Consider the following 27,689-nt stretch of genomic DNA (forward strand, 5'->3'; position numbering starts at 1 on the left):
TATGCTGGGTGCCACGTTCCTGTTGCTGGCCCTTCTCCCAGGGACCTCCACCTTGCCCAGCGGGCTCCCTGGTAGGTAGGGGCTTAGGGGACTTGTACGCCATTGCTCTCCCATTCCTCTGCCTCCCTTTCTCAACCTGACCTCTCATCCACCCCGCCTGGTGGAATGGGTGGGTGGTGGTGTCCGCCTGTCCCCATTTCTAAGTTCTCTGGGATCCCCAACTTCTTCAAAGCCCCCAGCAGCCACCGTGAGGCCAAGGACTATGGGAGGGGAACAGTGCGAATGCTTTTAGGGGATGTGTGTGGGGCCATCCTGAATGTTGGAGAGTCAAGGACTGCCCCTGAGCGCTTCCAGAAGGCAGACATCAATGTGTCTATGTGTGCGCTTGTGCGTGCCGCCACAAAAATTAGGAGACCCTCGTGGGCGCTTCCCTATTTACTGTGACTGCCTTCAGCCTGGAAGTGAGGAACCTGGCCAAATGGAAAAGCCCCAGAGCCTGGTGGCTTAGCTGTGCCAGAAGGGCTGGGGGAGAGCACCCCCATTCCACTTTACCCCTTTGGTGACAGCACCTACCTTCCCTTAGAAAAGGAAGGGTGGGACCAGCACCCCCTACCCCGCCCTAAGCTGGCCCTGCTGCAACCCCAGGACAGCACTGGGCCCTCACCCACCCTCCCCTCCCCCATCAGGCAAGCCTCACCCACTTTCCCCACCTGGAATTCCCTCACTGTGGGGGGAAGAAATCGAGGTTCAGGAAGGGGAGCTCCTCAGGCTCACAGCTTTGTGCTGGGCTGTGATATCGCAGGGCTTTCCAGGGAGCATATCATATCCGCTGGCCCACTGGTGGTGAACGGGGCGCGGAGCCGAGCAAGAGTGAATCCTCCACCGCGTTCATTTTCCAACGGAGGTGGTTGGATCGTTTGCCGGAGGGTCCAAGGGACAGCGCGTCCTCCCTCTGTGCCACCCTTTCTCCCCCAGCAGCGCCCCCATTCCCGGCGGCGCCCGGTTCCCGGCTGCGCCGACCACTTTTCAGTCTAGAGCTATCGGAGGTGGAGGACGCCTTTCCGCGCCGCGCGGGGCCGCTCGAGGTCCCGGCGGACAGCCGCGTGTTCGTGCAGGTGCGGACGCGGGGCGCGCTGGGGCCCGGGCGGGCAGGTGGGAGCAGCGGCTCCTGGCCACGATACCACACCGCTCTCCCGCCCCCACGCCCAGGCGGCCCTGGCTCGTCCTTCCTCACGCTGGGGCCTGGCTCTGCACCACTGCTCGGTGACACCGTCCTCGCGCCCGGCACCGGGGCCCGTCCTGGCGCTTCTGCGCGGAGGCTGCCCTGCCGACTCCTCGGTTGCCTTCCTGCCACTGCCGCCGCGCCCCGGTGTCGCCCGCTTCAGCTTCCGCCTGCGCCCGATCTTCAACGCCTCTGTACAGTTTCTGCACTGCCAGCTGAGCCTCTGCCGCCACCTCCGGGGAGCCCGCCGGACTCCTGCTCCTATTACTCTGCTGCCACCGTCGTCGGTGCGAGGACGCAGGGCTGGGAGTCTGGGCGCTGGGGCCCGTCGGGAGCTGGGCAAGAGCTCCTTCTGGCATCTGAACGAGGAGCCTCTCGGTTTTGGGGGGTCTGGGGGTCAGGGCGCTTTGGGGCCTGGGGCACGGGTCCCTCGGAGCTGGGGGTAGGCATTTGGTCTCTTTCAGGTTAGGGGCTGGGTGCAGGGAGCTCAAAGGGCCGGGAGTTCTGCGAAAGGGTTCCCCAGGGAACACGTAGTAGGCACTGAATTCTCTCTTGGGCGAGGCACTGGGGTCCCCTTAGGCAGAACTCTGTGGTCCCTCCAGGGCTGAGTGGTTGGCTGCAGAAGGCCACTATGGGGCCAAATCTCTGGCCGAAGTTTGGGCTTCACAGAAGGTTAACTGCTCAGAGAGCGGGGTCCTGTGATCTTGAGAGGCTGAAATTTGGAGTCTCTCGAGCTTGGCGTCTGGCTGCCTGTGTATCTTAGGGGCTGGGCTGAGGTACCCCAAGGGGCTGGGTATTGAGCGCTCTAGTGGTGGGACTCCTGGTTGCAAAGAGTGCTGGACACTTAGGTCTCTTGGGAGCCCCGGGGACCAGCCCTCGGATCACGGGCTCTCACGTCCCGGTCTCTTCCCTGTCTCCCCGCAGTGTCTGCCTCAGGATGAGGCATGCACTGGCGCCGGCAGCCGCGAGAGTCTGGGTGCCCATACCCTCCACCTACAAACGCTGACGCAGCCCATCTTGGTGACGGTGCCGCGGCCCTCCCCCAGTGAGCGCTCAGTTCTCCCCTGCCGGGGTCCCTGGGGTTGGGGAACGAGCGTGGGGAGGACCTCTGGGACCTGGGCCTAGTCTCAGCGATGTACTCCTCACAGGGCCACCCAAGGGCGTCCCCGGCAGAGCCCTACGCCCCGAGCCTCCTGCGCCTCCAGCACCTCTTGCACCGGCTCAGGCAGCCCTGGAGCCCGCGCCAGTGGTGGCGCTGGTGGTGGCTGCCTTCGTGCTAGGCGCCGCGCTGGCCGCCGGTCTTGGCCTCTTGTGCGCGCACTCAGGTATCAACCTCGGCCCACCGGGATCTCCGCCAGGCCCGGCGTATTCCCGCGCATGGGGACCCCAGGGTCGCTGCGATCCCGGCCAACGGGACCGGACCATCCCTAGACATGCCTCTGCTAGGCCCGCAGCAGCCCCCAGGGGGCGCCCCCGCCCCAGCTGCCATGCAGCAACCCCTACTGCTCCACAGCCTACCTCTCCCTTCCAGCGCCTCCACCTCCTGGCCCGCCCGCAAGAACCTCGCCTAGCGGCCCTCAGCAACAAAGGCCCCAGTGAGGTAGGTAAGTGTGTGCAGGGGTAAAGTGTGGTCGATAGCTGGAGGAGGAATGTGATGATGAGGACTCTGCAGAGAGCTTTCTTTGTGCCAGGCAGCGTCCTAAATGTTCTCCCTATATTAATTTAATCCTTGTAAGAACCTTCAGGTAGATACTATTATAATCCCCATTTTAGAGGTGATAAAAATGAGGCAATCTCTGAATATATCAGAGGTCACATTTGGTGGAGCTGGGATTGGAACTCAGGCAGTGGGTCAGTCGTGGTGGACTGTGGGCTCTGTGTTGGACTGGCACGACACGAGAGTTCAGGGACAGACCTAGTGTCCTCACCTCCATGCACATCTGATGGGCGAGGCCAATGATCAGCTGGGAAGGAGGTACCCTGCGTAGAGTCCTCTCCCGAGGGAAACCTGGGTCGCACTCTTCTAGGGATGCCCTCCCCCCTCCCCCAGCAGGGTCCAGCAAGACTCACCAGCCAAGGCGACAGACAAGGCTCGAGGACCAGCTGCTGTGACCTTGGACCCTATGGGACCCTGATCTCTGTGCCCCACCCTCCTAGCTCTTCCTCCCACCTGGGCTTAAAATAAACATCTGGTCTGACCTACTAAGTTCTGAAGTCTGTGTGTGCACAGACCTTGGGGAGTGGGTGGGGTGGGTCAGAAAGCGGAGGCCTGGGACCAGGACTCGGTGGATTCTGGGCTGGAAGAGGTCCAGACTGGAGGGGTGGAGCAGAGGGGCAGGGCTCATAGCCCATATACAGATAGAGTGCCAAAAAACACATATACACATTTTAAGACGGGAAAAAATTATTAAAATTGTAATACTCAATATACACCAATAACAGAAGATGAATACAAGTCACGTCTGACTTCTGCAATTACAAGAAGTGCTCCAAGTGGTTACCGTCAGCGTCTAGACACTTCTGATTACAGTGAATTACTGCTTGAGCAACGTTGACCAAAATGTCCAGTTATATACATTTTTTTGGCATCCCCAGTATATACACTGATGTGCAGATAGGGGCCAGGGGAGACCCAAGGGCGTTCTATCCCAAATAGAATAGGGCACCAGACCCCACCAGTTTAAGTCTGAAACCCTGCTACCTTCCTCCACCCCTTCACCAGGCCACCTGCGTCCTGTGAGCCTCTCAAATCTAGGCCTTAATCGCTCTCCACTCCCACCGCCTGGACCCCTACCCTCGCTAGGGTCTCGACCTCCGGCCTCTGTCGTCTCCACTCCGCCTAGTCTAGAGCTCCTTAAACCCCTCCCTGCCTGAGCTCCTCCCTCCCGAGCATAGACAAAAGCAGGACTCTAGCTCCATTTTACAGATGAGAACACTGAGGCTGGGTACAGTTAAATCACTTGCTCAAGGTCTCCAGGGCTGAGCGACCCCACAGCCCAGGCTCTTGGCTGCGACTGGACAGCTGCCCTTCCATCCAGGACCCACCCCTCTTGGAGAAGCAAAGCACACAAAACTTAGTCCAGGAATGGAGGGAGAGCACGAGATCTAAGGTTTGGGCTCCAGTTTACGAATGAGATAAAATGCGGCTGGGGGGGGGGGTCTCGTTCACCCCCGCCGCAGTTAGGCTGCCAGCCTCCGCATGATTCCCCACCCAGGCAGCTCCCTCCACCCCGCACACGCGAGGCCGCGCCCCCGTCTGCTTCCGCCTCCGCGCAGTACGTTGGGCCCCAGCGGCCTCCGTAACCCCGCCCCCAGGAAGCGGCCCTGGCGCGCGGACTTCGGCGTCCCCGGCATGAAGCCCCCGCAGCGGCGGCGAGCGGCCCCGGCGCGCTATCTGGGCGAGGTGACAGGCTCCGCGGCCTGGAGCGCTCGCGAGAAGCGGCAGCTGCTCCGACTGCTGCAGGCGCGGCGGGGCCAGCCGGAGCCGGACGCCGCCGAGCTGGCCAGGGAACTGCCGGGCCGGAGCGAGGCCGAGGTCCGGGGCGTCCCGGGCGGGGAGCGAGGCTAGAGGCGGGGCTCGGGTGGGGCGGGGCGGGGCCGGGAGTGGGAGCGGTTGGCGGCGCGTGGGCCCGTGAGCGCCGACTTGGGAGCTGGGCCACCTTGGCGGGACGGCTGCGCGTGGGTGGGGCACACGTGAGGCCGAGGGGCGGGGCGGACTCCGAGGGGGACGGAGCTGAGGTCCCCGACCCGGCGGGGCTGTGCAACGGGGATGAGGTTGGGAAGAGTCGGGAAGTGGGGCGGAGTGGTTGTAGCGGGGAGGTGGACGGCATAGCGCTTAGCACGTGGGCGGGCCTTGGCGGCCGTCGGGGCCCAGCCGCGCCTGGACCGTAAATATTTATTAGGTAACTCGTCCCACGTGGGCCTCGGCCCCAAAGCCCAGGCAGGCTCGCTACGACCCTTAAGACCCAGCTAGCGGGGGGCAGTGGTCTGTGACTTCGTTCTCCCCGCGCTGGCCTTGTAGGAGGCCCATGCAGCCCCCTCTTCTCCCCTCCGCAGATTCGGGATTTCCTCCGGCAACTCAAGGGTCGCGTGGTGCGGGAGGCCATTCAGAGGGTGCATCCAGGTGGCTCAAAGGGTACACGGTGCCGGGAAACACAGACCCCGGCCCCCATCGAGGTGAGGCCAGCAAGGCTCCCCAGAGCCAGCCCCTGGAAGATGGGGTGGGAGTAGGGGGGGATAACCTGGTCAGGAGGGGCAGGGCTTGGGGACTCCTGAGGGTCGATCCCTATGCTGACCATGGACCTTCTTGTTTCCCCACCCAGGTATGGATGGATCTGGCTGAGAAGATAACAGGCCCGCTGGAGGAAGCCCTGATTGTGGCTTTCTCACAGGTACAGCCATCCTCTAGGCAGGACAGGGGTGTCCCTGGGGACAGGTTCATCCATATGAGTCTAAATAAGGTGGACCTGGGTCCTGGGCCCTTCCTCTGGTCAGCTCTGTGACTCTGGCCAGTCACTAGACACCCTGAGCTTCCGTATCCCCGCCTCTGAGGCCGTCTCCCATATGGGACGCCTTTCTCAGGCTGGCAGGAAGGCTCTGGTGAACAGGCGCAGCCCGGTGTGCAGGGCAGGGGAGTGGCCAAGGGGAAGACTTTCACCTCTCCCTTGCTGATCTCTCGGCCTGCCAGGTGCTCACCATTGCAGCCACAGAGCCCCTCAGCCTCTTGCACTCCAAGCCCCCCAGGCCCACGCAGGCACGTGGGAAACTACTACTTCTCAGTGGCCCTGGAGGGCAGGAGGACCCGAGCCCTGAGGCTCGTGGCCCCACCCCTGAGGCACCTTCTGAATCCCTGGCTGGCCCCTCTCCCGAGGGAGACCTCCAAGTGGACTTTGAGAAGATCTACAAGTACCTGTCGTCCATCTCCCGCAGCTGCCATGGCCCTGAGCTTTCCGCAGCTGGTGAGAAGAATGGGGAGTGAGGGCTGTGGGGATGGAGTCCCAGGCAGCAAGCCCTGTCCTCCTGTTACCCTTCCTCCCTCCATCCATCACCAGAGTCAGCGGTGGTCCTTGACCTGCTCATGGCACTTCCTGAGGAGCTGCCTCACCTGCCCTGTACAGCCCTGACTGAGCATATGCTGGACACATACCAACGCCTGACAGCCCCCCAGTCTGACCCCAGCAGTGGGAACCTGGGGCTGGGGGCTGAGGATTGTGAGACTGGCTCTGGGGGGCAAGAGGATGCCGACCAGGCCGCCCCTCAGGCTCCTGAGAATGCTGGGCCCGGTGAACCAAAATCCACCTGGCAAGCAGCTGGGGTCTGCCCCCTGAACCCATTCCTGGTGCCTCTGGAGCTTCTGGGCCGGGTGGCCACCCCTGAAAAGTGAGGGGCCTGGCAGGCAGAGAACACACCAGATATCCATGAGCCCCTGGGCCTTTAGTACTGCTCAGGCTGGCACTGGGCTGGCACGAGGATCCCATCATGGTAGAAGGTCCCTGGCTCTGTGTGCAATACCAGGTGGCCTTTAAGAAGCTCTGCACAGCAGGGGTCTGAGAAATGGAGGCCCTGTTGTATAGGGCTTCAGCCACAGAACTGAGGTGGGGGCAGGTAGGAGACTGGGCCAAAACCACCTTCAAACACTCCCTCACTGTCCCCTTGTCCCTCCCTGCTTCCTGTGCCCTATAACTGAATAAAGTTGCAGCTTGCCTCGCTTTCTTTCCTGTGGCTTACAGGTGGGAGTGGGAGTCTAAAGTGCAGAGGAAAACGTCAGAGGGAGAGGCAGAGCTTGAGGTCCTGGGGACCAAAGGGGGCATGTGAGGAAGGGTGGTGTGGTCACCAAAGGCTGCCGCCGCCAGGTCCAATCCAAAGCCACCTGGAGTGACCTTGGTTTGGCCATGAGGGGACCCTTGGTGATTGTGTGGAGGGTTAAGGCAGGCCTGAGCCTGACAGGTGTCAGGGAAAGGTTTTCTGAGCGTGTTGACCTTACGTCATACAGATAGAGGGGTGACACTAGCAGAGGGAGGGCGTGTTAGGGGAACAAATTCTGGTACTTAATGGGACTGCGTCATCTTAGAAAGCAAGCTGACTGCCCAGGGGGTGGGCCCATATCACCTGAAAGGAATGTTCTTGCATAGACAAGTGGGCCCATTGCCATGTGTCTATATATATCACGCCTCCGTCCCTTCTGGTGTGATTTACCATCTTGTTGGTACTTCTGTCTGTAAGTTCCCTTAGTAAATTCTTGGTGTCATTCTGGATTTCCAACATGGAAGCCAGGTGGGAGAAACCAGGCCCAAGGCTAGGGGACCCAAGGGTTAGGGGTGGGCTGCTCCATGTGGCAGGTTAGAGAAAGGTTCCCTGAGGGAGCTTTGGGGAAGCGACCAGAGGGGCGGGGAGAGGAGCAGAAATGGGTAGAGGAGGGAACTGGAGTCTTGGCTGCTGTCAAAGGCCCCAAATTCCTGGAGATGCTGTTGGGTCTCCCTGCAAAGCGTTCCCCCTCCACCAGCCTCCCAGGGTGTGGGTTCAGGGGCAGGTTGGGGAGGGCAGTTAAGGGTGGGAACCCACAGCTTGGCCTTCCCCCAGGCCTAACGCCCTCCCAGAGCCGGTAAATTTTCCATTCGAGCTTGTGCATTCACTCAGCCTTCCTTTTATAGAAACACTCGCTTCTCCCCACACACATTGCATACAGCTCCCCCAGGGCACACGTCTCCAGGGCGGGCTGTGGAGCAGAGCCAGCCCACTCCATCATCACAGTCCCTCAGGCACCAGACGTACGGGTTCTCAAGTGCACGTGGTGTTGGTAGGCAGGAGGGACCAGGCTCAAAGGCTTGGGACTGTGGGTCGGAGACCACCTCCAGGGCTGGCTGGGGGTGCCCTCTCCCAACTCTGGCGAAGTCCATTCTATGCTCCCTACAGTCTTCCCCAGGTCAAGGGAAAACGGGTCCTGGCTGTGCCTAGCGCTGGGGGGACCGTAACACCAGTACCCCCAAAGTGTGGATCTGGGTGTCTTTGCAGCACTGGGCAGCTGTTAAGAGGCTGTATAAGTTAGACTTGGGTTCAAATTCCAGCTGGGCTAGAATCCAGCCACGTGGTGTGGGCAAGTCACTCAAGGTACCTGGACCTCAGTCCCCTTGCCTGTAGAAGGGGAGGCTAACGAGACTCGGGGGCCTGAAGGGCGAACTGGCTATGTGCAGGAGGCGCTAACTCAGCACGCTACTTGGCTCAAGCGCTCAATAATAGCTTTTATTATCGCCATCGGCTCGGAGGGAGGGAGGAGTGAGAAGGCATGAGGAAAGCATGGGGGAGGGCAGAGTTCCTGGGGGGTTGGCAGGAGGGCCAGTGAAAGGCGGACATGGTGACTAAGGGACGGGTGAGCTGAGCTGGACTAGGGCCTGGGCTGGGGGTGGGAGTGAGCCTGCCTGTGCTTTCCCCCAACGGCAGGCACCAGGCATCCTGGGCACAGCGGCCATTGCAGCTCTTCAGGCTCGGTCTCCCGGGCAGACTGCGCTGGGCATTTGATATGTAGCGTTCACGTCCACCCCGTGGGTCCAGGAGGGAGCCCAAGGAGGGGCTCAACACTTACAAGGGGATGGAGGGGGAGTGGGGATGGCCAGACGACAGGGGAAGGGGAGGCAATGGGGTCCCCGCATTCTGGAATAGATACAACACTCATGCTGGCTGCAGGACAACAGCAGAGCCACCTGCAGGCTGGGTGGTCGGCGAGTTACGGGGCTAGGACAGGGTGTGATAAAGGCACCAAGTGGGCCTCGGACCTGCCGGGGAGGAGGGAGGGGTGTGGGCAGGGCGGGGATGGTCTTCTCACGCCCTCCCCGTCGGGCTGGGCTCTGGGGCGGGATCCTGAGCGCAGTCCCGGCCGGCAGCACCCCTGCCGGGCGTGCCCCCCGGGAAAGCGCCCCGGCGGCCTCCGGAGTTGTCCTCCGGGGTTGTCGCGGCTCACACCAGCGCGTAGTCGAATTGGCCGCGCTCGAGCGCCTCCTTGTGGTCGGTCCAGGACGAGGCGGGCATGCGGCTGTAGGGGTCGAGCAGGATGCGTACGCAGCGCACCATCAGCAGCACCAGCACCACGAGCAGGCAGAGTACGAAGGCGAACACCGTGCGCTGCTCGGCGTCCAGGCCCGCGCCTGCCGGGGGCCCAGTCGACGGCGGCAGAGGCTCGGGGGACAGCGTCCACGTCGCGCTCATGGCTCACATCGCCGCGCGCCCTGCGGACGAGGGGCCGGCCCGGGACGCGGGGATGAGGCTCTTCCTTCCCACGTCGCCCTCCGACCTTGCCTGTCCCCCGTCCCCCGTCTCCAATCTCCGGGCAACGCCCATGCCCGGCCCGTAGACACGCCGCCAGAGCCACGCGGGGACCCAACTCTGCGCAGGTGGGGACAGTAAGAGCAGAGAGAGGAAGCCCCGACCCGGCCGGCCCGCACACAACAGGTGCGACCGCGCGGCCCGGGGGTGCGGCGGGAACCCGGCCTCGCTCCCTCCTGCTGCCTTTGTTCTCTACGTCCCGGGGACCCCCTCCCCCACCACCCCCGCCGCGTCCCTCACCCTGGCCTCGACCGCGACGGGGTCCGAGCGCCCGGCGGCCGCGCTCTCCTCCGGGACCCGCGCCGGCTCGGCTATCGACCTCTACTCGGCGGTGGTGGCAGCAGCAGCGGCGGCGGCGGCCCCGGCTCAGCCCACCCTACCCGCCCCTGGAGCAGCAGAGACCGAGGCGGGCAAGGCGCGAGCGAGCCGGGCCGCCGCGGCTGTTCCCATGGCGACAGGGGCGGGGCCGCGGTGGGGGGCGGAGGCTGCGTAGGGAGCGGCGCGCGGCAGCGACCCCGCCCCAGCCTCGGGATCACGGCGCCCGCGCCTGGCGGAGTCGTAGGCTATCAGGACCCCACTCTCCCCACCGCCACAAGCACCCCAGATGACTCCCGTCCCGACTTTAGCTCCCGCACCCCCATTCTCCTCCTCGCCCAGACGCCCTGTTTGGGGATCCCAATGCCCCCCAACATCGCTCATATGGCCACTCAAGCTCTCCCAACCTTGGAGACCCCAACCCTCAGAGACTATCCCCCCTCTCCTCTCCCATCCCCCCTTCCCTCCCTGCCAAATACCGGAAAACCTACCTAATTTTTCTTGTTACTGGTCCTCCGCCCGCCCCGCCCCCAGAGGGGTGCAGGCTCCTGACCAAACGGGGCGCCCCCTCTGGGGCTGCAGTTCCTCCAGTGACCTTGACCAAGTCCTTCCTATGACCACCTAGCCCACACCCCACTGACAGATACCTCGGACCACACAAGTTGCTCTCCTGCACTTTGGTGTTTTATTATCATTTCCAAATCTCAGACATACATACAGGATAATAAGGGCACTGTTAAATTTTTTAAAAAATGGAGCTAAAATGCCCTGTCTGACATGGCCCGTGGGCCCCACCATCCTGCCCCCCAGAGGAGTCCCTGGGCAAGGGTCTCTTGGCACTCACTGTCTGGCTTGCGTGCCCTGGTGACCTGCTGGCCAGCAGCCCTTGGGGGGCAGAGGGCGGGTGCAGCCCTTGGCAGCCCTGAGCCCTTCCCTGTCCAGCTGGTTCTGCAGCTGCCCTGGCAGAGAGCAGGGAAGAGCCAACAGTCTTGTCCCGAGGTCTGCTGCCACAGGTGGACGTCGGTCCCGCCCCATGTGGCTGCTGTGTGACGATCCAGCCCCGAGCCCCGGTTTTGGCCGCCGCGGTCAGAGGACCTGCTCTGTGCCGGAAGCAGAGATGTCCAGGAGGCGCCAGGCTGCATAGGGGTTGAGCTCATCCTGGTCCCGGCACAGCGCCCACACGTACAGCATACGTAGCACCTTGTCCTATGGGAGACGGACGGGTGAGGGCCGGGGCCGAGAGTGGGCTCATCCCATACGGGACAAGGGTCTGCAAAAGGGCAGGACAAGACTAGGCTGCCTGGTCAGAACAGAGGACACTGGGAGGGACCAGGAGGGGTGTCGGGGTGTCGTCCTGGGTCTGGGGTCCAGGGCAGAGGCTGGGGCCAAGGCTAAAACTCAGGATGTAGTAACACTGGCCAGGTTAGTCTTCCTCTGACCTACACCAGGCCCAACTCAGGCCCTGGAACTTCTGAAGGTACCACCCTGCTGTCCCCTCCCAGTCACAGAACCTGCTGGCTCTCAATGGCCATCAGTGCAGGTGGCTGAACGCTGCCATCCGGCTGGCCCATCCTGCCCCTCCCTCACTCACCGGGTTGCCCTCGACCACCTCGCCTTTGGGGTTCTTGATCACCATCACCAGCTGGGCCTGGAACGTGACGATCAGCACGGGGCCCTGCTCCATCATCTTGCCCATGGCCAGCTGCGGGGAAGCCGACAGGGTGGGTGGACCTCAGAGAATGTCTCCTGCCACCTCCCTGCTGCTCCCCTCAAGGTGGAGAGCCCTGGAATGCTGCCAGAAAGGGGCCCTGGCACCATGACACCTCGACTCATCACCCTGGCCGGACTCCAAGGAGCCGCCCCGAGTCAGCGACCCCTGGTCATTGGCTCCTGCTGGCCTGTTTCCAGGTAGGGATTCCCCACGGAGACCCTCCCCAGGGACAAGTAAGATGGAATCTGAACTGCTGAGAATCCATGTAGGCTCCCGATACCCTGGCAACTTCTTGGTCCCCAGATTGTGGCCGTGTGGAGGCACAGGGCACCTGGCACTGGCATGCCTTCAGCCCCGAATGAGGAAATTGGGGTGACTGTGGCAGAGCAGACCGTTGGTGGCCTGAGAAGTCCTGGCAAAGCCCTCGCCCTTCCCAGTGAAGGTACAAGCACAGCACTACCTTGGGGGATCCTGGGGGCCCTGAGGTCTGGGCAGCAGCACCCCCTATACCCACCACTTGCCTGAGAATATTCCACCCACAGGACTATGGAAATCTTTTACTGAAAGGGACCTTTGAGGTCATATAATATAAGCATTGGATTGTGCTGGAACTCCTCCAGGGACAGGGAGCTCACTCCTCACGATGATCAGCACACATTCCCAAGCCCAGGGTTGACGCAGCCCACCTGGGAAGGGGCACTTACATCGACGTTGTCAATGTCCAGGATGCGGGAGTGGAACTGGAGGCCCAGCGCCTTGGCCTGCTGGATCGGGTGGGCCAGCTGGCTATAGGTCTGCAACAAGAGGCCGGCATGCTGGTGTGACGACCCCCTGAGCACGAGCCATGCCAAGGGCTGTGCACCTGCCAGTGCCTGCCCACCCCGGCCTGTGCCAGCGTCCTGAGACACGCTTTCTGCAGGCAGCTCACTGGCAGTTTCGTGATTTCAGCTCTTGCCCTTCCAGAAATGACCCGGTGCCTGTGTGTGCTATGCCAGCAGCAGCCGATGCCAGAAGCCTGGGTCCAAGCACAGACGCTGGTGCCACTTGTTGGCTGACCTGAGTCACATGCTTCCCTCTCATTATAAAGCCAGCACTGTGTCAGGCAGGACTACCGAAGGAAAGCTTTCATCAGCGAAGGAGGTGATTCTCCTGGAACACCATTGCGATGCACTCACAGGGAAGCAGGCCTCCCTGGCTAATCTTCAACATTCCCACATTTACCTCAGTCTTGGCTGGAATCAAGCGATTTTCTAGGATCTGTCCCAGCCCACAGGTGGCTCTGAAACCAACTGCCTTATTCTCACTGAGCAGCCCCTTGTGGGTGGCTGACGGCCACACGCAACCTGTTCTTCCTATGGGCAGTGGCGCCCTACATGACATTCTTAAGCCCCCCGTGCCTGTTCCCAGGCCCAGGACATAATCCCTGGGACATGTGCAGCCTCGTATCACAATAGGCAACAGTGATGGAAGACATTCCAGTAGCATCTGCTTTTTATGGAAATAACTGATCCACCAAGAAAAAGCATAGGTGCCCATCCTACTTCTTGTGCGGTTTCTTAAAGATGACGTTTAAAAACCACCTCTGTGAGCGGCTACGACTTCAGCTGCGTTTCCAGGAGCACCGGTAGCTCTCTGGCAAAGGGAATCAGCAACCTCCTAATGGTCCCAAAGTAAAAACAAAAAAAACGCAAAACACTCATAACTGCCTGCTGGATTAGTCACCGTGCAGGGGAGTGTTTAAAAAGAAAATCTGACATCTTCTCCTCTGCTTTTCCCAAGTTGTTTGTGAGCTGGTACAGAACAGAATCAGCCAAACAGCCTCTGGATTGCTTAATACAAAGAAGCTGGAAGAAAACACCCCATGAAGACACAGGCCAGGGAGTGAACACGGTGAGGCGAGGAGAGGAAAGGTGGCCGCAGGAGACAGGGAAGCTGCCTGGAGGAAGGCACACAGCCCTGACCCTGAGCCCTGACTCGGGAGCAGTGGGGTCTCATCAGGACCCATGGCTCCTTCCCAGACGGGAAATTTACTAACATCTATTTTGATCTGTATTCTGGGATCTCTCAGCAAGAACAGTTCATGAATTCACTCAGTGCTTCGTGTGTCCTGGAATGCTGCTTCTGCATTCGTGCTGTACCCTCATGACCCCATGAGACAGGGGCAACAGTGTAACTCTAGCCAAGCGAATGGAGGGAACACAGGCCACTAGGGCCCTAAACTGTGCTCTCTCCAGCACCCGTCTGCTGGGGGAACGTCTAATGCACCCCAGAATTATTCACTGTTTCCACCTGACCCCTGGGCCCCCAGCCTCTACCCCAGGCCACCATGGTGATGAGGCCTTGCTTTATGTCACCCAGGGCCACTTGAAACAAGGCAGGTGGACAGGCTATACAGACACCCCATCTTACTCACACTGCTTCTCCTACGATCGTATCTTTTTACCCGCCTTATGAGCCTTCTTAACCAGAATTAAGATTGCGGGGTGTGGGGCCCAGGGTGTGGCTGCTTAGCTCAGTTGGTTAGAGCACGGTGCTTTTAACAAGGTTGCCGGTTCCATCCCCACATGAGCCACTGTGAGCTGCACCCTCCACAACTAGGTTGAAACAACTACTTGACTTAGAGCTGATGGGTCCTGGAAAAACACACTTAAAATAAAAAAGTTAAAAAAAAAAAAATGATGGGGGAAGGGTTCTGAATGACAAGAGGCAGAGGCCCACCCCAGCCCCAGGCCATCCCTCAGGCCCAGTGAGGGAGGAAAGAGAGAGCATGCTGGATGGACCATCCCTGACTAGTTTCATCTGGAACCACCAGCCACCTGACCCTTAGCGGGTCCCACAGTTACGTGGCACCCAGCGGACAGCGTGGACGTGCAGAGGGACAGAAGGCTCGGTGCTGGTGGGGTGTCAGACACAAGGACCCCCCCTTTGACCACAACAGGCCCTGTCGTGCCCTTTCCAGACATTCTCCAAACTGTGATTTCTTTTTAAGCCTAAACAAAAAGGAAAGTACTCACAGCTTCATAGCACCAGTCTTTGAGAATGTCGAGCTCGCCAGAAATCATGGCCTAAAAAGGGAAAGACAAATAAATAAATAAATAAGCGCGAGGATGAGAGTGGGCTCTGAAGACAGAACTCTCCAGTGTTCTCCAGTGCGAGCCTTTCCTCTGCAGACCCCTCCCCACCCTGTGGGTTCTGGCCGAGGAAGGGAGGGAACTTGGGTCAGGCTGCAGCAGGGAGTGCTGCCTCCCCAGGCCCCTGGGAGCAAAACCCCTGCAAGTGTGACAATGAGGTGGCCCAAAGTGGGTCCCAAGGGCCTGGTGGGAGAAAGAGGAAGGTGGCAGCGGGCCAGTCTCTCACCCTGGCTGGGAAATTGATTGAGTCAAGGAGGTGAGAAGCTGCTTTCTGCCTCCCCTGGGGATGCACCTTTGGGTGGCCAGGCCCACACTGGGACAGGAAGTGTCCTGCCGTGGGGGCGGCCTGGGGAAGGGGCAGGGCCAGGGGGCAAATCCCAGGGTGGGTTCGCAAGGAGCAGTGGGGATGCTTACACAGGAACCTGGAGTCAGGGCTCGATCTGCGAAGCATCAGGGAGGAGCCCAGAGAGGGGAGAAGAGGGGCCAGATGCCCATGGGAAACTGCAGGTGGGCCGAGCCCCGAGCCACCCTCACCCCAGAAGAAACTGCCTAAGCTCACCCTTTTCCCCAAAAAAGAAGACCTAGCCAGACATCAGCTCTAATGTGTATTTTGGAGCAACAATGAATATAAGACCCTGTCTTATTTTACTATAAGACCTGGTATAATATAATATAAGACCGGGTCTTATATTCATTGTTGCTCCAAAAGACACATTAGAGCTGATTGTCTGGCTAGGTCTCATTTTCGGGGAAACATGGTAGGCTCCTGCTTTTGGCAATCACTCCACTCCCACCTCCACCCAGCCCTGCCCAAAGCAGCATGAGGGACCTGGGCAACTGGAGGAGGGAAAGGAGTCCACAAGCAGGCTGGTGAGAGGGAGGTGGCAGACAGAGGACAGGCATCGACGCAGGGCCGGAGGGTTTTTCTGTGGTCCCACTGGGGCCCCCCCAGAGGTCTGGCTTGACTGAGCTGGAGGTTGCCCAGGCTCCAGCCACATCTTGGGGGCAGCCCATCTTGGGTAGAGCGTTGTGGAGGGTGGGACCTTGAGGAAGCTGTACCCCCCAACCCCATTTTTGAGCCAAAAGGAGGGGCAAGGGGTCCAGAGATGGGATTCAGGATTCCTAGAGATCTACGAGAGATCTCTGTGGGGGTGGCCCTGGTTCTGCCTCCCTGCCCGGAGGCTCTGGCCTGAGCTCGCAAGCATTCCCCAGGCCCTCCTCCAAGCTTGCCCCAAAACCACAGCTGGCTTCTCCCTGACTCCTGAAAGGCCTCTGACACCTGGCACACAAACACCTGACCCCTGGCAGCCAGAGGTCAGACAGAGAACATAAAGGAAACAAGAGGTGAGAAGAGACTCAGTCATGGGGGCAGACAGACCCCGTGAGTGAGGCCATAAAAAGTCAGAGCTGCCCTCACCGGGACCAGAGGGGGCAACATGCAACAGGCGCCTTTTCTGAGGTGCGTGACAGACAAGGGCTGGCTGTGGGGGTGCTCAGGCCTCTGAAGATGAAAGCCCAGTCTCTGCCCTGAAAACACGCCCTTGGCTAAACAGCCCTGGGGGAGCCTGCGATGTAGCAGGACCAGGACCGCGGGGGGCCGGGGGGTGGGGGGCACCCACCTCCAGCACATTGGGGATGATGTCGCTCTCGCACTGCTGCAGGAAGCGCTCCTTGTCGAAGGCGGGGTCCACACGCAGGATCTCCGTGAGCACCTCCGACATCTCCGTCTTTGAGAACAGGCCCCCTGGGGGCAGCCAAGCCAGGAGTCGGTGGGGAGCCCGGAACCCCTCCCTGCTGCCTGCCTCTGGGTGGGGCTGGGGGGCGGCCCTGGGGCCACCCACTCACCCAGCAGGTCTGTGACCTTGTCTGTCAGGGCGCGGGAGGCCCGGATGAGCGCATTGTCACTCTCATCGTACTTCATCTTCATCTCGAAGAACCCTGCAGGAGACAGGGGCAGGGTCAGGCGTCTCTTCTGGAAAGACAGCCCTAGTCCCCGACTCCTGCGAGCTCCCTGTGGCCCCGCTTCAGACACAGACCATGTACATGAGGGGACCTCTCTGCTCTGCACCTGCTTTCTCAGCGGTGCAGGAGACTGGGGCTGCCTACCGACCTCAGGGGGCTGCAGAGACAGCTCAGCTGTGGGCCCAGGGGGCTGTGTGAACAGGAAACCCAGGCCTCCAGGGTCCCCGCAGGACAAGGGACAAGGGCGTGTGGCGTGGCCCCACTCCGTGCAGCATCTAGGAAGCCCCGTGCCCCAGTGGGAACAGAGAACCCCAGGGTCCCGAGCAGGCTTCAGCTCTCTCTGCACAGGGTTCCTGGCCTCCCATCTTCTGTGAGACAGCGTCTCTAGGAACCCACAGCCACCATTGCACCTGGCCACCCCACTGCAACCACCACCACCTCTCGCGACAGCCAAGATGGCGAGCCAGTCCTGACAGCAATGCCCCTGCCCACCGGCCACCTAGAGGCCGGCGCCCCACTGCTCGCTCACTGGGTGACCCTGCAGAAGTGACCCCAATCTCCTCTGTAAAATGGGGGTCTGACTTGTGCCCAGCACCGGGGAAGTGCTGTTACTGTCCTCTGTCACTGCCCTGCTGTCAGCGGGGATGGGAGACTCACGGTTGAACACCACGTTGCTGTCTCTGAAGTGCTTCCACTGCTGGTACCACTTGGAGTCCTTGTGCAGCACGACTCCCAGGGCCTCCCTGCGGAAGGTGGGGTAGCTGCTGAGCAGCAGCCTGGGGGCCACCGGGAGGAGACAGCCCCGGGGCTGTGGTGACCCCACCCTCCTCCAGTGGCCTCCTGTCTTCTCTCTTGCCCTTCGCACCACCTACCCTCCCCAAAATCCTCTCAAGGGAGCCGGGGAACCTGGAGCAGAAAGCAAACTCGGTAACTGCCTTCTGTGGGCCTGAAGGGAGGCGGTGAGGGGTCCCTGGCCGGCCTGCTACCTACTCGTTGGGCTCAAACACTTTCTCTTCCTTGAACTTCTCTCCAGCAAACTCCTTCCTTTTCCTGAGCCGTTCGGGCCTCCGGTAGGGCCCGGTCTGGCCCAGGACACTCTCGTCAAGCTCCTTCTTCACTGATTCCACCCCCTGGAGGAGCACAGAAGGCATGGGGTAGGCGCTGGGGACCTTCCTGACACCCCCAAACACTGTCGGCCTAAGTGATTGCGTCCAGAGACAGGGAGTGCCTGTCGTGAACCCCATCTCGGGCCCAGTGGCATGTGGGGCCTCGCCTTCCCCAGGTCTTACCGTTAAGCAGCCCAGAGCACCCACCCAGCCCAGTGCAGGCAATGACATGCCTGAGCTTCCAGGGAGACCCCAGCTCTGCCTGACTTCCCCCCTTCCCTCCAGGAGCAGCAGACACCCTCCACTGCCCCTAGATGACCCTCAGATTACAAGACCGACACCTCACTCTCCCTGGAAACCCGAGGGGCATCCTAAGTTCTGCCTCTGCCGCACTCCTCCCATCTGAGCAGACCCAGTCTGTGTCTACCTCCCCAAATCTCTGCAATCCACACTCCCCGGGCAGGTGCATGAGGGCCACCTCAGACTCTCCAGCTTTCCCCTACCACTGCCAGAGTCCTCAATGACGGCTGTGCCTCTTCCACACCCCACATAGGAGTACCTCGCTTTACCGCACCTCATAGATATTGCCTATTTTTACAAACTGAAGGTAAGACCCTCCACTGGCAAAAAGATTACAACTCGCTGAAGGTCAGATGATGGTGAGCATTTTTTGGCAGAACGGTATTCCCCCCCCCGCCCAACTTTTATTTATTTTAAGTGTGTTCTTCCAGGACCCATCAGCTCCAAGTCAAGTAGTTGCTACAATCTAGCTGTGGAGGGCGCAGCTCATTGGCCCATGTGGGGATCGAACCGGCGACCTTGCCAGGAAGAGCACTGAGCTCTAACCAACTGAGTTAACTGGACACCCCCGTAGCACAACAGTATTTTTTAATTAAGGTGTGCACGTTGTCTTTTTAAGACATAATGCCATCGCATACTTAACAGACTACGGTATAGTGTAACTGTAACTTTTATCCGCACCAGGAAAGCACAGAATTTCTATGGCTGGCTTTACTGTGGTGTTCGCTTTATTGCTGGTCTAGAACGTAACCTGTAATATCTCTGAGGTCTGCCTGTATCCTTCTTTGGCTCCTTGTCACTTTCTGGAAATCTAAAGTCCCCTGGATGGCCTGCAGGACCGCTCCCTCTGCGGTCCAGCGAAAGCAGAGGGGCTTTCCCTCTGAGCCCCTTGCAGTCGCTCTGGCCATGCCACGTTGTGTGGGGTGCCCGAGCAGACTGTTTGCACCCCTCTTTAGGGCCTGCTCTCTTCTGCCTGTGACCCCTTCGCTGTGTTCCTCTGTCACATGTCGCTCAGAAACTGCCTGTCCCCAGACCCTTGAGAGCATGAACTCGGACTTTTACTCCTGTGGCCCCGTGGTAAGGTTTAACAAGTGTTATCGTGATGAATTCAGGACCTCCGGTCACCCCGAGTGTGCCAGACCTCTGGGTTACGGACGCAAGCTCAGGGTGTTAGTAGCCGAGCGTGGGCAAGAGGCTCACAGTGCCTTCACTGACCTGCAGCTCCCTAGGGCTGTGACGTGCCCACCCACCCAGCCAGGAGGGGCGCGAGGACCTGGCACCTCTAGTGGGCCCACCTCACCAGTCTGCAGCCCCCTCGGCATAGCCCGCGCTCTCCGGGGTTGAGGTCCGAGGTGGGAACTTTGGCTCTGGGCTTCGGAGAGACCAGAGCCCAGAGCACCCTGGGCGGCAGGGCCCAGTGTCCAGCTCACCTGAGAGAGGGCTTTGAAGGCGGCGGTCCTGCCCAGCTTCTCCCCGCCCTTGGACACCGTCTCGGCCGACTGCTTGGCAGTCTTGGCTGCTTCCTCCATACCCTCCTTGATTTTCCGGCCAAGGTCACTTTTACTGACTTCATCGAGACTCTACTGAGACAGAAGGGAAGAGGTGTCAGCGCAGTACCCCTCGGGGGCCCACAGGAGCTCCCCTGGAACTAAAGCCAAACCAATCTTCTAAAAGGCAGGTGAGAGCAGGTGCTCTGAACTCACCTGGCTCCTGAGGCCCCCCAACTCAGGTGCACACATTCAAGAACACTGCCTACAATTTCTGGGGTGCTGGACCCTGGGCCAACTAGCCTTTCCCCAGAATAGGCTGGAGCCGTAAATCCTGGTAGGATTCCACAGGAGCAGCAGTCGGAGGTAAGAAAGAAGGTGAGGGTGTGCCCAATATTGGGCTGGCCTCATACAGAACCGTGCAAGACCCTGGCCCCACCTCGCCGGCCACAAGAACAACAAAAAAACACAGAAGCAACAAAAAGGAAGCCCCACACACTGTCTAGGAGGGTCTCCCTCCCATCTCTACCCTCCCCTGGGTGCCAAGTCCCCTCCCCTTCTATTTTCAGGCAGGCAGGAAAAACTCCTCATTTCATCCTCATGTCCCATCTGCTGGCTCGCCCACTTCTAACTTAAGTAGTAACCTGGTGGGCAGGTGGGCAAGTCTGACTTCCACTCCTTCCTGAGGGGTGTTTGTATTTGAATCCCGGAGCCTCCAGGCCAGCTGGCTCTCCCGTCACTGGCCACCCAGCTCCCCACCCACGCCTGCTGGCACCGCTCCCCGGAGAGGGCAGGCACTGGTGGGCCTCAGGAGCCACGGCCAGCACACGGGACCCAGAGGCCAGTACCTCCTTCACGGTGCCTGTGATGGCCCCCAGCTTCTTCTTGATCACCTCGCTCGTCCGCACAGTTTCGGATTCAATTGTTTTCTACAGACAAGGGTGTTGTTTGCTTTTGTTACCACGCAGCCATTACTGGACAGTCAAAGGCTCAAAGAAGCATTTCCTCAGTGGCCCCCTCCTCCAAACCCTCCACCCCAAGGGCCCCTTACTGCCCCACTGTCTGTTCTGCAGATCTCAGCAGCGGAGGGCTGACAGATTAGGACCCTCCTGAGTACAGGAGCCCCCAGCCCTGCAGCTTTCTCTGTCTGTCCCACTGTTCCCCTACCCAGCCACCAGCCACTGCAGCATCTCCCACACCCCGGCCCCCCCACCCAACCTCAGCCTGCTTGGCCCCCAAAGGACCGCTCAGCCCACCCCCTTCCTTAATGAAAAGGAAGGGCGATCTTCCATTGGGCTGAATCCCACACAGGCAGGAACCACACAGGTAGTTAGGTCCCTGTGGGCGACTTGAGGACACTCAGAAGCAACAGGCCTTGCCCATGGCCTGGGAGGGGGACCAAGAGAACAAAAGCCAAGGGACGTGGGGCAGGTGCCCACACTCCCCTTCACAGTGGCTGGCTCTTGGCAGCTGCTCCGTAAGAAGTGGCAGCGATGATTGGTAATTATACCAGTACCGTGACCCACTTTCTACCCATTTCCCCCACAGGACCATGATCAGCAGTGCACCTCGAAACCAGTGCTTGAGGGGTCACTGGGGGTAGTGGGGACGCAGATTCTAACCCAGTAGGTCGACAGGGCTCTGAGACCCTGTATTTCTCACACGCTCCCAGGAGAAGTCAGTGCAACCTACTCTTGTCCCATAGGCTGCTATCATCAGTGAGGTGACCTCACGTCCACATAAGCCGCTCCTCCCCCAATCGCAACCCATGCTGAGCTCTTCGCACTGTTCTGGGACCGGGGAAATCCTGGCTCTGCAAGCAAGTGTGCCCACTGAGGAAGACAGGAAGCAAAGGGACTCACGTATTTCCTCCTGGCTTCCTGGAGTGCATCTGACTCTTCCAACTTCCGGGCCTCGTCTCGGAATTTTTTTATACTTTCTTTCATTTCTTTGTTTTTGGCTAATTCTTGTTTGATATTATCTAGCAAGCCGGACAGAAAGCCTTTTCTGCTTCCAGAAGAATAGGATTTGGACTAGAAAGAATGTAAAAGGAATGAAGGATTTTTAATTTTCTCCTTTCTATTGATACAGATTTAACAATGAATGGCTACCTTTTTTAATTTTTTTATGAGAATGATACAAGACACATTTAAAAAGTATCAGGTGATAAACTGTGGGACATCCAGACAATGAAGTATTATTCAGCAAAAAAAGAAATGAGCTGGACACCGAGGAACCTTAAATGCATGCTATTAATTGAAAAAAGCTGATCTGAAAAGGCTACATACTATACATGATTCCAACTGCATGACATTCTAGAAAAGTGAGACAGTGAAAGAATCAGTGGTTGTCAGAGGTTGGGGTTCAGGATAAACAGGCAGAACACAGGATTTTTAGGACAGTGGTCGGTATAATACTATAATGATGTATACATGTCATTGAATTTGTCAAAGCTCATAGAATGGAAGGCACAGAGAGTGAGCCCCATTGTAAACTATGGACTTCGGTTAATAACAATGTAGCCATATCAGCTCACCAGCTGTAACAAATGTCCCACCCTAATGCAAGATTTGAATAATAGGGAAACGATGTGCTGAGGGGGAGAGGTGTATGGAAACTGTACTTTCTGCTCAATTTTTCTGTAAATCTAAAACTGCTCAAAAAAATCACATCTATTAAAAACAAAACAAAATGCCAGGCTCTTTCTCCAACAGAGGAAATGCTGGACGAGAAACAGTCGCAGCTTGGAATGCTCATGGGGATTCAAACACGCTCACCCATAGCCAAAGTCAACACATAAGGACAAGTTGAAAGGACTCTGTGGCCCCTCATCCCAAAGTTGCTGGCACAGGGTCCTGCTCCCTTGGCTTCTGGGGCTGGGGTAGCTTCTTCCTTCTCCCAAGTCCTAAGCTGGAACTTACATGTCACCCAAGGGCTTGGGGGCTGGCACAAACCTCCATCTCGGCCCACAGGGTCACACTTACCAAGAGCCCAAGCTCAGAGTTCCTCTCCACAGGAAAACCCAACACACCCAGAAGCCAGACCCTAGGGAGGCCAGAAGAGGCCCAGCTCCAAGCATAAGCACCACTGTTGTACAACGCTCAAGACCCAGGTTTCAGGGGCAGATGGAGCTGGGTTTAGACTCCTGCTTTGCCACCTGTGTAACTAAGAGCAGGCTTAAAAAGAGAAAGCTTCTGATGTCCACTGCAGCTTTATTTACGGTGGCCAAGATATGGAAACAACCAAAGTGTCCTTTGATAGACGAATGGATAAAGAATTGATATATATACACAATGAAATACTATTCTGCCATAAGAAAAGATGAAACAGTGCCATTTGCGACAACGTGGATGGATCTTGAGATTATTGTTAAGCGAAATAAGTCAGACAGAAAAAGGCAAGAACCATATGATTTCATGGATATGTAGGATATAAAACTGAAAAGAACAAAAGAACAAGACAAACGAAGAAAAAAAAACTCATACACGCGGACCATAGGTTAGTGGTTACCAGAGGGTAAAGGGGTGATAGATGAGGGTAAAGGGGATCCAAAAAAAAAGGAAAGAGAAAGCTTAAAGAATGATTATGACAGAGTCAAGTCACTGGTAGGCAGCTGCGTGTGCTCAGCTGCTCCCACCACTTCCCCCATGGTGTGCTGGGTACGCCGCTGTGGCTGGGGGCTCATTTTACTGGTTTCAGGGGTGACTGCCTCCCTAGACCCTGTCAAGCCCCAGGAAAAGCTGCGCCAAGCCCAGGTGCTGCTCCATGGGAGGGGCGGCCGGCCTGGTGCTGGCGGGCTGCCGTCTCCTCTACATGCACCCTGGCTAGCTTTTCTCTCCAGGGGAGTCCAAGTTTAAGACTGTCAGGGACCCTACTACCATGCAGCAGCCCTGTCACTCACTCGGGCTACAAACTCTAGGTGAGTGGGGAGAGACTGGACACTTAAGGGAAGGACCACAGGGCCTGTCCCACACCTGTAACAGCCCCAGGAGAGATCAGGGAGGTAAAGCTGAGTGAGGCAGGCGCAGGTAACTAGCTGCCTGCATGGAAATAGGTGAGATGAGACTGGGAAGGGAGAGGGTGGGCTGCCCAATGCGGATTAGGACAGCGTGTCAGCTTTAGGGCTTTTCTGTCTGTGGTGGTACCAACAGAAGTATGGTTAAGAGGAGTGACAGGGAGGGCAACATCTCTAGAAAAACGCTATCTGTGAGGAACATAAAAGATGGGGGAGATGTAGCCTGGGGAAACTGAGGCCCAGGCTATGATGGGTGACCCTGCTTAAATACCTATAGCTTTGTTCAGCAAAGCTTTGTTTGGTGAAGGACACGGGGATGTGGATTTCAGCTCAGTATAGGAGATGCCCTCCTAACCATTGGAGCTGACATAATGAGCTCCTTTGTGAGGCAGCGGCCCTATCTCTAACAACGCTGAGCACTTCCGGGTTGCAGAGAGGACCAGACACATTGGGCACTGTAACTCTGCAGGCCTTGGGTATGAGATGCCACTGGCAATATGGGCAGCATCCTGCAGCCCTCTCTCCTGTCAACGAGGTCTCATTTTTCAGGCCTCCCACCTTTCGTCTGCTAGTTCGTGTCCTGAGTTACTCACCAGGGGCAGCTCTCCACCCGGACGGCGTAGCTGATAGGTACCCTGCGGTAGTGGCACTAGGTTGTGGCTGGATAGAAACTGGATTCCACTGCCGAGGCATCTCTAATTGGGGGAGAAAAGAGAAAGATCCATTCAGATGAGAGGGTGACTAGAAAATAAGTATAGGCCACACTAAAAAAGCAGAGGTTGCCTGAGACTCATTTGCCCATTTTTATTGCATGCCTGCCACATGCTAGATGCTCTACAATCTTCCCAAGTTCTGAGAAGCCAGTGGAATTTGGTGGAAAGATAAAATCTGGGATCTCTACCTCCAGGGCTTATACCTACCCTCCTGCCTCTGAACCTGGGGGAAACCAGATGAGTCCCAGGAAATGGTAACCTATTGTGAAAGAAGGCTAAATGTGTCAGCTTAATTTAATCCCTTAGTCTGAAAATGGGCAGGCTGATCCTCGATGTCAGTGGCAAGCAGTCTTCTCTCATAAGCCCACCCCACTTCTGCTGGGCTTGTAAGACCAGAGGCCTGGGCTTTCAGAGGTAAACATTGATAACTTTTTGTCCTAGGCACAACCCTGGAATAAACCTACCATGTCCTGGTCTAGGGTTGGGCTGCCAGCACGGCAACTTAGGGCGTCACTGGGGCAAAGATGTTGCCAACCTCACGTGAACGGCATTTCTCCTACCAAATAACGAACTGAAGCTCCATGAAGGAAGGGCCTGTGCAGGTCCTGTTCAGCGCTGCACTCTAGCATCCAGCAAGGAGCCAGACGCAAGGAGTCAAAAACCTGATAGAACCACTCTTCCATTTCCACATTCCCTGGACCACTCTTCCGCATTCCACGCCTCCTGTCTCCAGAAACCCTAGGCAACATCCCAAATTTACACAGATACCACCATCTCCTACAGCTACTCAAGTGTAACTCTTGGGCGTTGAAACAACTTGTTTTACTTCTCTAACTGCCTACACCCATTGGAACCACTGACTTCGGCACCAGTCTGAAATGGAGGTAGATGATGGCCGTCTAACTTGGGAGAGAAACTCCACAGCAGAACCAAACCTGAGGGTAGCTCCCCCTCGGTGCTGTCCAAACCCAAAAACGTGTAAATTCAACCTCTCAACCCTGACTCAAAAGACAGGCAGCCAAGAAAAAACGTCAATCCAGGATCAAAGACACCTCCTCTCTCCCGACACTCAGATTCCAATGGAATGTTTTCCTCCCTCCAGAGTCTGGCCCTGGAGTCAGACTGACCTCGGCTTTGGATCCGGCCCGCCACGCCGCCAGCTCTGAGACTAGGCGCGGGCTGCTGAAAAGGGTTGTCTTATTCCCCAACCGGGGAAACAGCGGCAGCGGCGGCAGCACCAAGCACTGCGTCCTGCGTGAGCGCCCCACGCCCGCCTCCCCGGGCCCGCGGAGCCCCGGCCCCGAGCCCCGCACTTCCACGCAGACGTGCGGGAGCGGCAGTGCAGGAAATGCTCCCGACAGGGGCCCTGGCCTGCAAACGGGAGCCACGCCCGTCGCGGTTTGTGGCCGTCTCGGTCCTTTCTCTCCACCGGGCGCCACGGCCCCCCGGCGCCCCCCGGTGCACGTGGGTCTCCCCAGGGGGCGAGGGACGCCGACCGCTCCCTGCCCGCCCCACGCAACACCGCCCCTGCCGGCGCGCTCGGCGTCGGCACTCGGGCCTCGCTCCGGGTCCCCTGCCCCAGCCCCAGCTGACTCAACGAGCCAACCCCAAGCCTCTCGCCGAGCGCAGGGAAGGGCCGACGGGGCCAAAGGCGTGAGGAGAAAGCCCTGGGGGCCGCGGGTCCGGAGGTCCCCAGGCCGGCCACCCTCCCAACTGCCCCTTGGCACCCCGGCCCCACCGGTGCGCTCACCCGCGGGCAGCGGCACCAGCCTCCCCGCAGCGCCGCTGCCGCCATGTTGGAGGGTCCCGTGTGACCTTCTTTCGGCGCGGCCCGATGGCGTCATGCTCGCGTCTCCCCGGAGCGCCAGGGGCCTGGGAAAAGCGGGACCGCGGAACCCGGTTGAGGGGAGAAAAGGCCTCTGATTGGACAGAACCCCCCAGGGAGGCAGGTCCTTGGGGCGGTCCGCTATAGGGGCGGGGCCTGATCAGGGGGCGGGGAATTCTGCTGCAGGGGGCGGGGCCGAGAGAGCCAGGCCTCTGATAGGACAGGATTTTGGAAGAGCGGACCTCTGACTGGAACTCCTGTGAGGTAAGACCTAAAATTGGATACTACGAAGGGGCGGAGCCTGAGGGCGTGGATTCCCTCGCGAGCAGCGCTTCCCCTACAGAACACGAGGGTTCTTTCTGGTGGCGGGAAGGACGAGTGGCCCGAACGACCTATCACAAGTACGGATTGAGTTGGATTCTGACTCATTGACCAGCGAACCAGCCCGACAGTGATTGACTCTAGCTGTCACTGACAGTGACAGACTGACAATGACCGACAGACGGGCAACTGTGTTGCTCCACGAGCAAGAGCGAACGAGCTCTTTTGTACACTTCGGGAAGGCGCCTGATGGGTTTGGTCCAGAACAGGAAGGGGACACTGAGACCAGGTTGAGTGTGGGCCACTCCTCCATCGATGCAGTGTGAATTAACGTCCCTTAGCCTGAAGAATCTCGGGCCTCTGTCCTTTCAGCACCCACGTACTATTTTCCATTTAGAGAATGCCGCCACCTTGACGGTGGCGGTACCTTGACGTGGCCACGCTCTCGGAGGCTGGGGAGAGGGAGGGCTGGTCCCTTGGGAGAGTTAATGTATGTATGTTGTGTTTGACCTATGGAAGCGTTTGCATTATTACGTTGTGATAAGGTCTATGGGACTTGAAAGGGAGGTAGCCTACAGACTCTGGCTTCAGGGTTGGATAGATCTGCGTTTTCTGTCCCTCGGGAGCTTCACCTCAAGGTAGGAGCGAGTCATGAAGGCTCCACTCTGGCTTTGTTTGAAATCCCTTCACTCCAAGAGGAGCAAACTAGTTACATGGTTGGGATATACAGGTTTATTGTTGAGAAGAAGGTCTGGGCTTCTTAGTTGTAGTTGGTGTTGGGTCTCTGAATGTTAGAGGCCTTGACTTCATGTTAGGTCTCTGAATGTCAGGTCTCAGAGACCTTCACTTGCAGACAGAGGCATGTCCGCAAGAAAACAACAAAATGTCTGTTGGCTTGCACCTGCAGACAGAGCCAAACTTGCGAGAACAGAAAACTCTACAAAACAGCTACTGGCTTACAGGCAGTGAGCATTTTCTGCTCAAACAATGCTACCCTGTCAGCACCGCCCCTACTTAACTCTCCTCACCCCCTCCCTTGGGGCCACAAATCTCCTTTAGATGTGCAGCCCGGGCTATAGCCGTCTTTGCTCAGCCCGACAGACTTTCTCTTGATAAACTTTCTTAACTTGCCTGACCCTGCACGTTCCTTTATCCTTTATCGGCCGACCTATCAGTTGGGACCATGGAGGTGGACAAGGGCACCCAAGAAGAATGTGTCAAACAGGCACATCAAAGGCCCAAAGGTAAAGTTGAAGATGAAGAGT

General features: G+C 58.4%; 4 protein-coding genes across 4 annotated transcripts; 2 read left to right on the forward strand and 2 right to left on the reverse strand.

Moving 5' to 3' along the window:
• Position 1: 1 nt before the first annotated feature.
• On the forward strand, positions 2-3,380 carry TGFBR3L (transforming growth factor beta receptor 3 like; the record flags this gene model as incomplete). The annotated part of the gene is made up of 7 exons (XM_081076206.1): positions 2-71; positions 979-1,115; positions 1,210-1,509; positions 2,147-2,267; positions 2,371-2,547; positions 2,754-2,822; positions 3,276-3,380. 6 exons carry the CDS (start codon positions 2-4, stop codon positions 2,819-2,821), a joined length of 873 nt encoding a protein of 290 aa, XP_080932332.1. The 3' UTR covers position 2,822; positions 3,276-3,380.
• Positions 3,381-4,535: 1,155 nt separating this feature from the next.
• On the forward strand, positions 4,536-6,931 carry SNAPC2 (small nuclear RNA activating complex polypeptide 2). Its single transcript, XM_081076201.1, has 5 exons — positions 4,536-4,757; positions 5,279-5,398; positions 5,545-5,613; positions 5,910-6,180; positions 6,274-6,931. The coding sequence occupies exons 1-5, from the start codon at positions 4,575-4,577 to the stop codon at positions 6,603-6,605; spliced, it is 975 nt and encodes a 324-aa protein (XP_080932327.1). The 5' UTR covers positions 4,536-4,574; the 3' UTR covers positions 6,606-6,931.
• A 1,509-nt stretch (positions 6,932-8,440) lies between these two features.
• CTXN1 (cortexin 1) lies at positions 8,441-9,986 on the reverse strand. Its single transcript, XM_081076268.1, has 2 exons — positions 9,779-9,986; positions 8,441-9,441 (listed from the first exon to the last, which is right to left on the reverse strand). Exon 2 carries the CDS (start codon positions 9,419-9,421, stop codon positions 9,173-9,175), a length of 249 nt encoding a protein of 82 aa, XP_080932394.1. The 5' UTR covers positions 9,422-9,441; positions 9,779-9,986; the 3' UTR covers positions 8,441-9,172.
• Positions 9,987-10,517: 531 nt separating this feature from the next.
• TIMM44 (translocase of inner mitochondrial membrane 44) lies at positions 10,518-26,127 on the reverse strand. The gene is made up of 13 exons (XM_081076173.1): positions 26,029-26,127; positions 24,159-24,260; positions 21,413-21,583; positions 20,399-20,479; positions 19,494-19,643; positions 17,648-17,787; positions 17,315-17,400; positions 16,541-16,633; positions 16,315-16,439; positions 14,579-14,629; positions 12,269-12,358; positions 11,445-11,555; positions 10,518-11,059 (listed from the first exon to the last, which is right to left on the reverse strand). Exons 1-13 carry the CDS (start codon positions 26,071-26,073, stop codon positions 10,940-10,942), a joined length of 1,365 nt encoding a protein of 454 aa, XP_080932299.1. The 5' UTR covers positions 26,074-26,127; the 3' UTR covers positions 10,518-10,939.
• Positions 26,128-27,689: the final 1,562 nt, after the last annotated feature.

The sequence above is a fragment of the Rhinolophus hipposideros genome (assembly GCF_964194185.1).
Source record: "Rhinolophus hipposideros genome assembly, chromosome: 16".
In the NCBI taxonomy this organism is placed as follows: Eukaryota; Metazoa; Chordata; class Mammalia; order Chiroptera; family Rhinolophidae; genus Rhinolophus; species Rhinolophus hipposideros.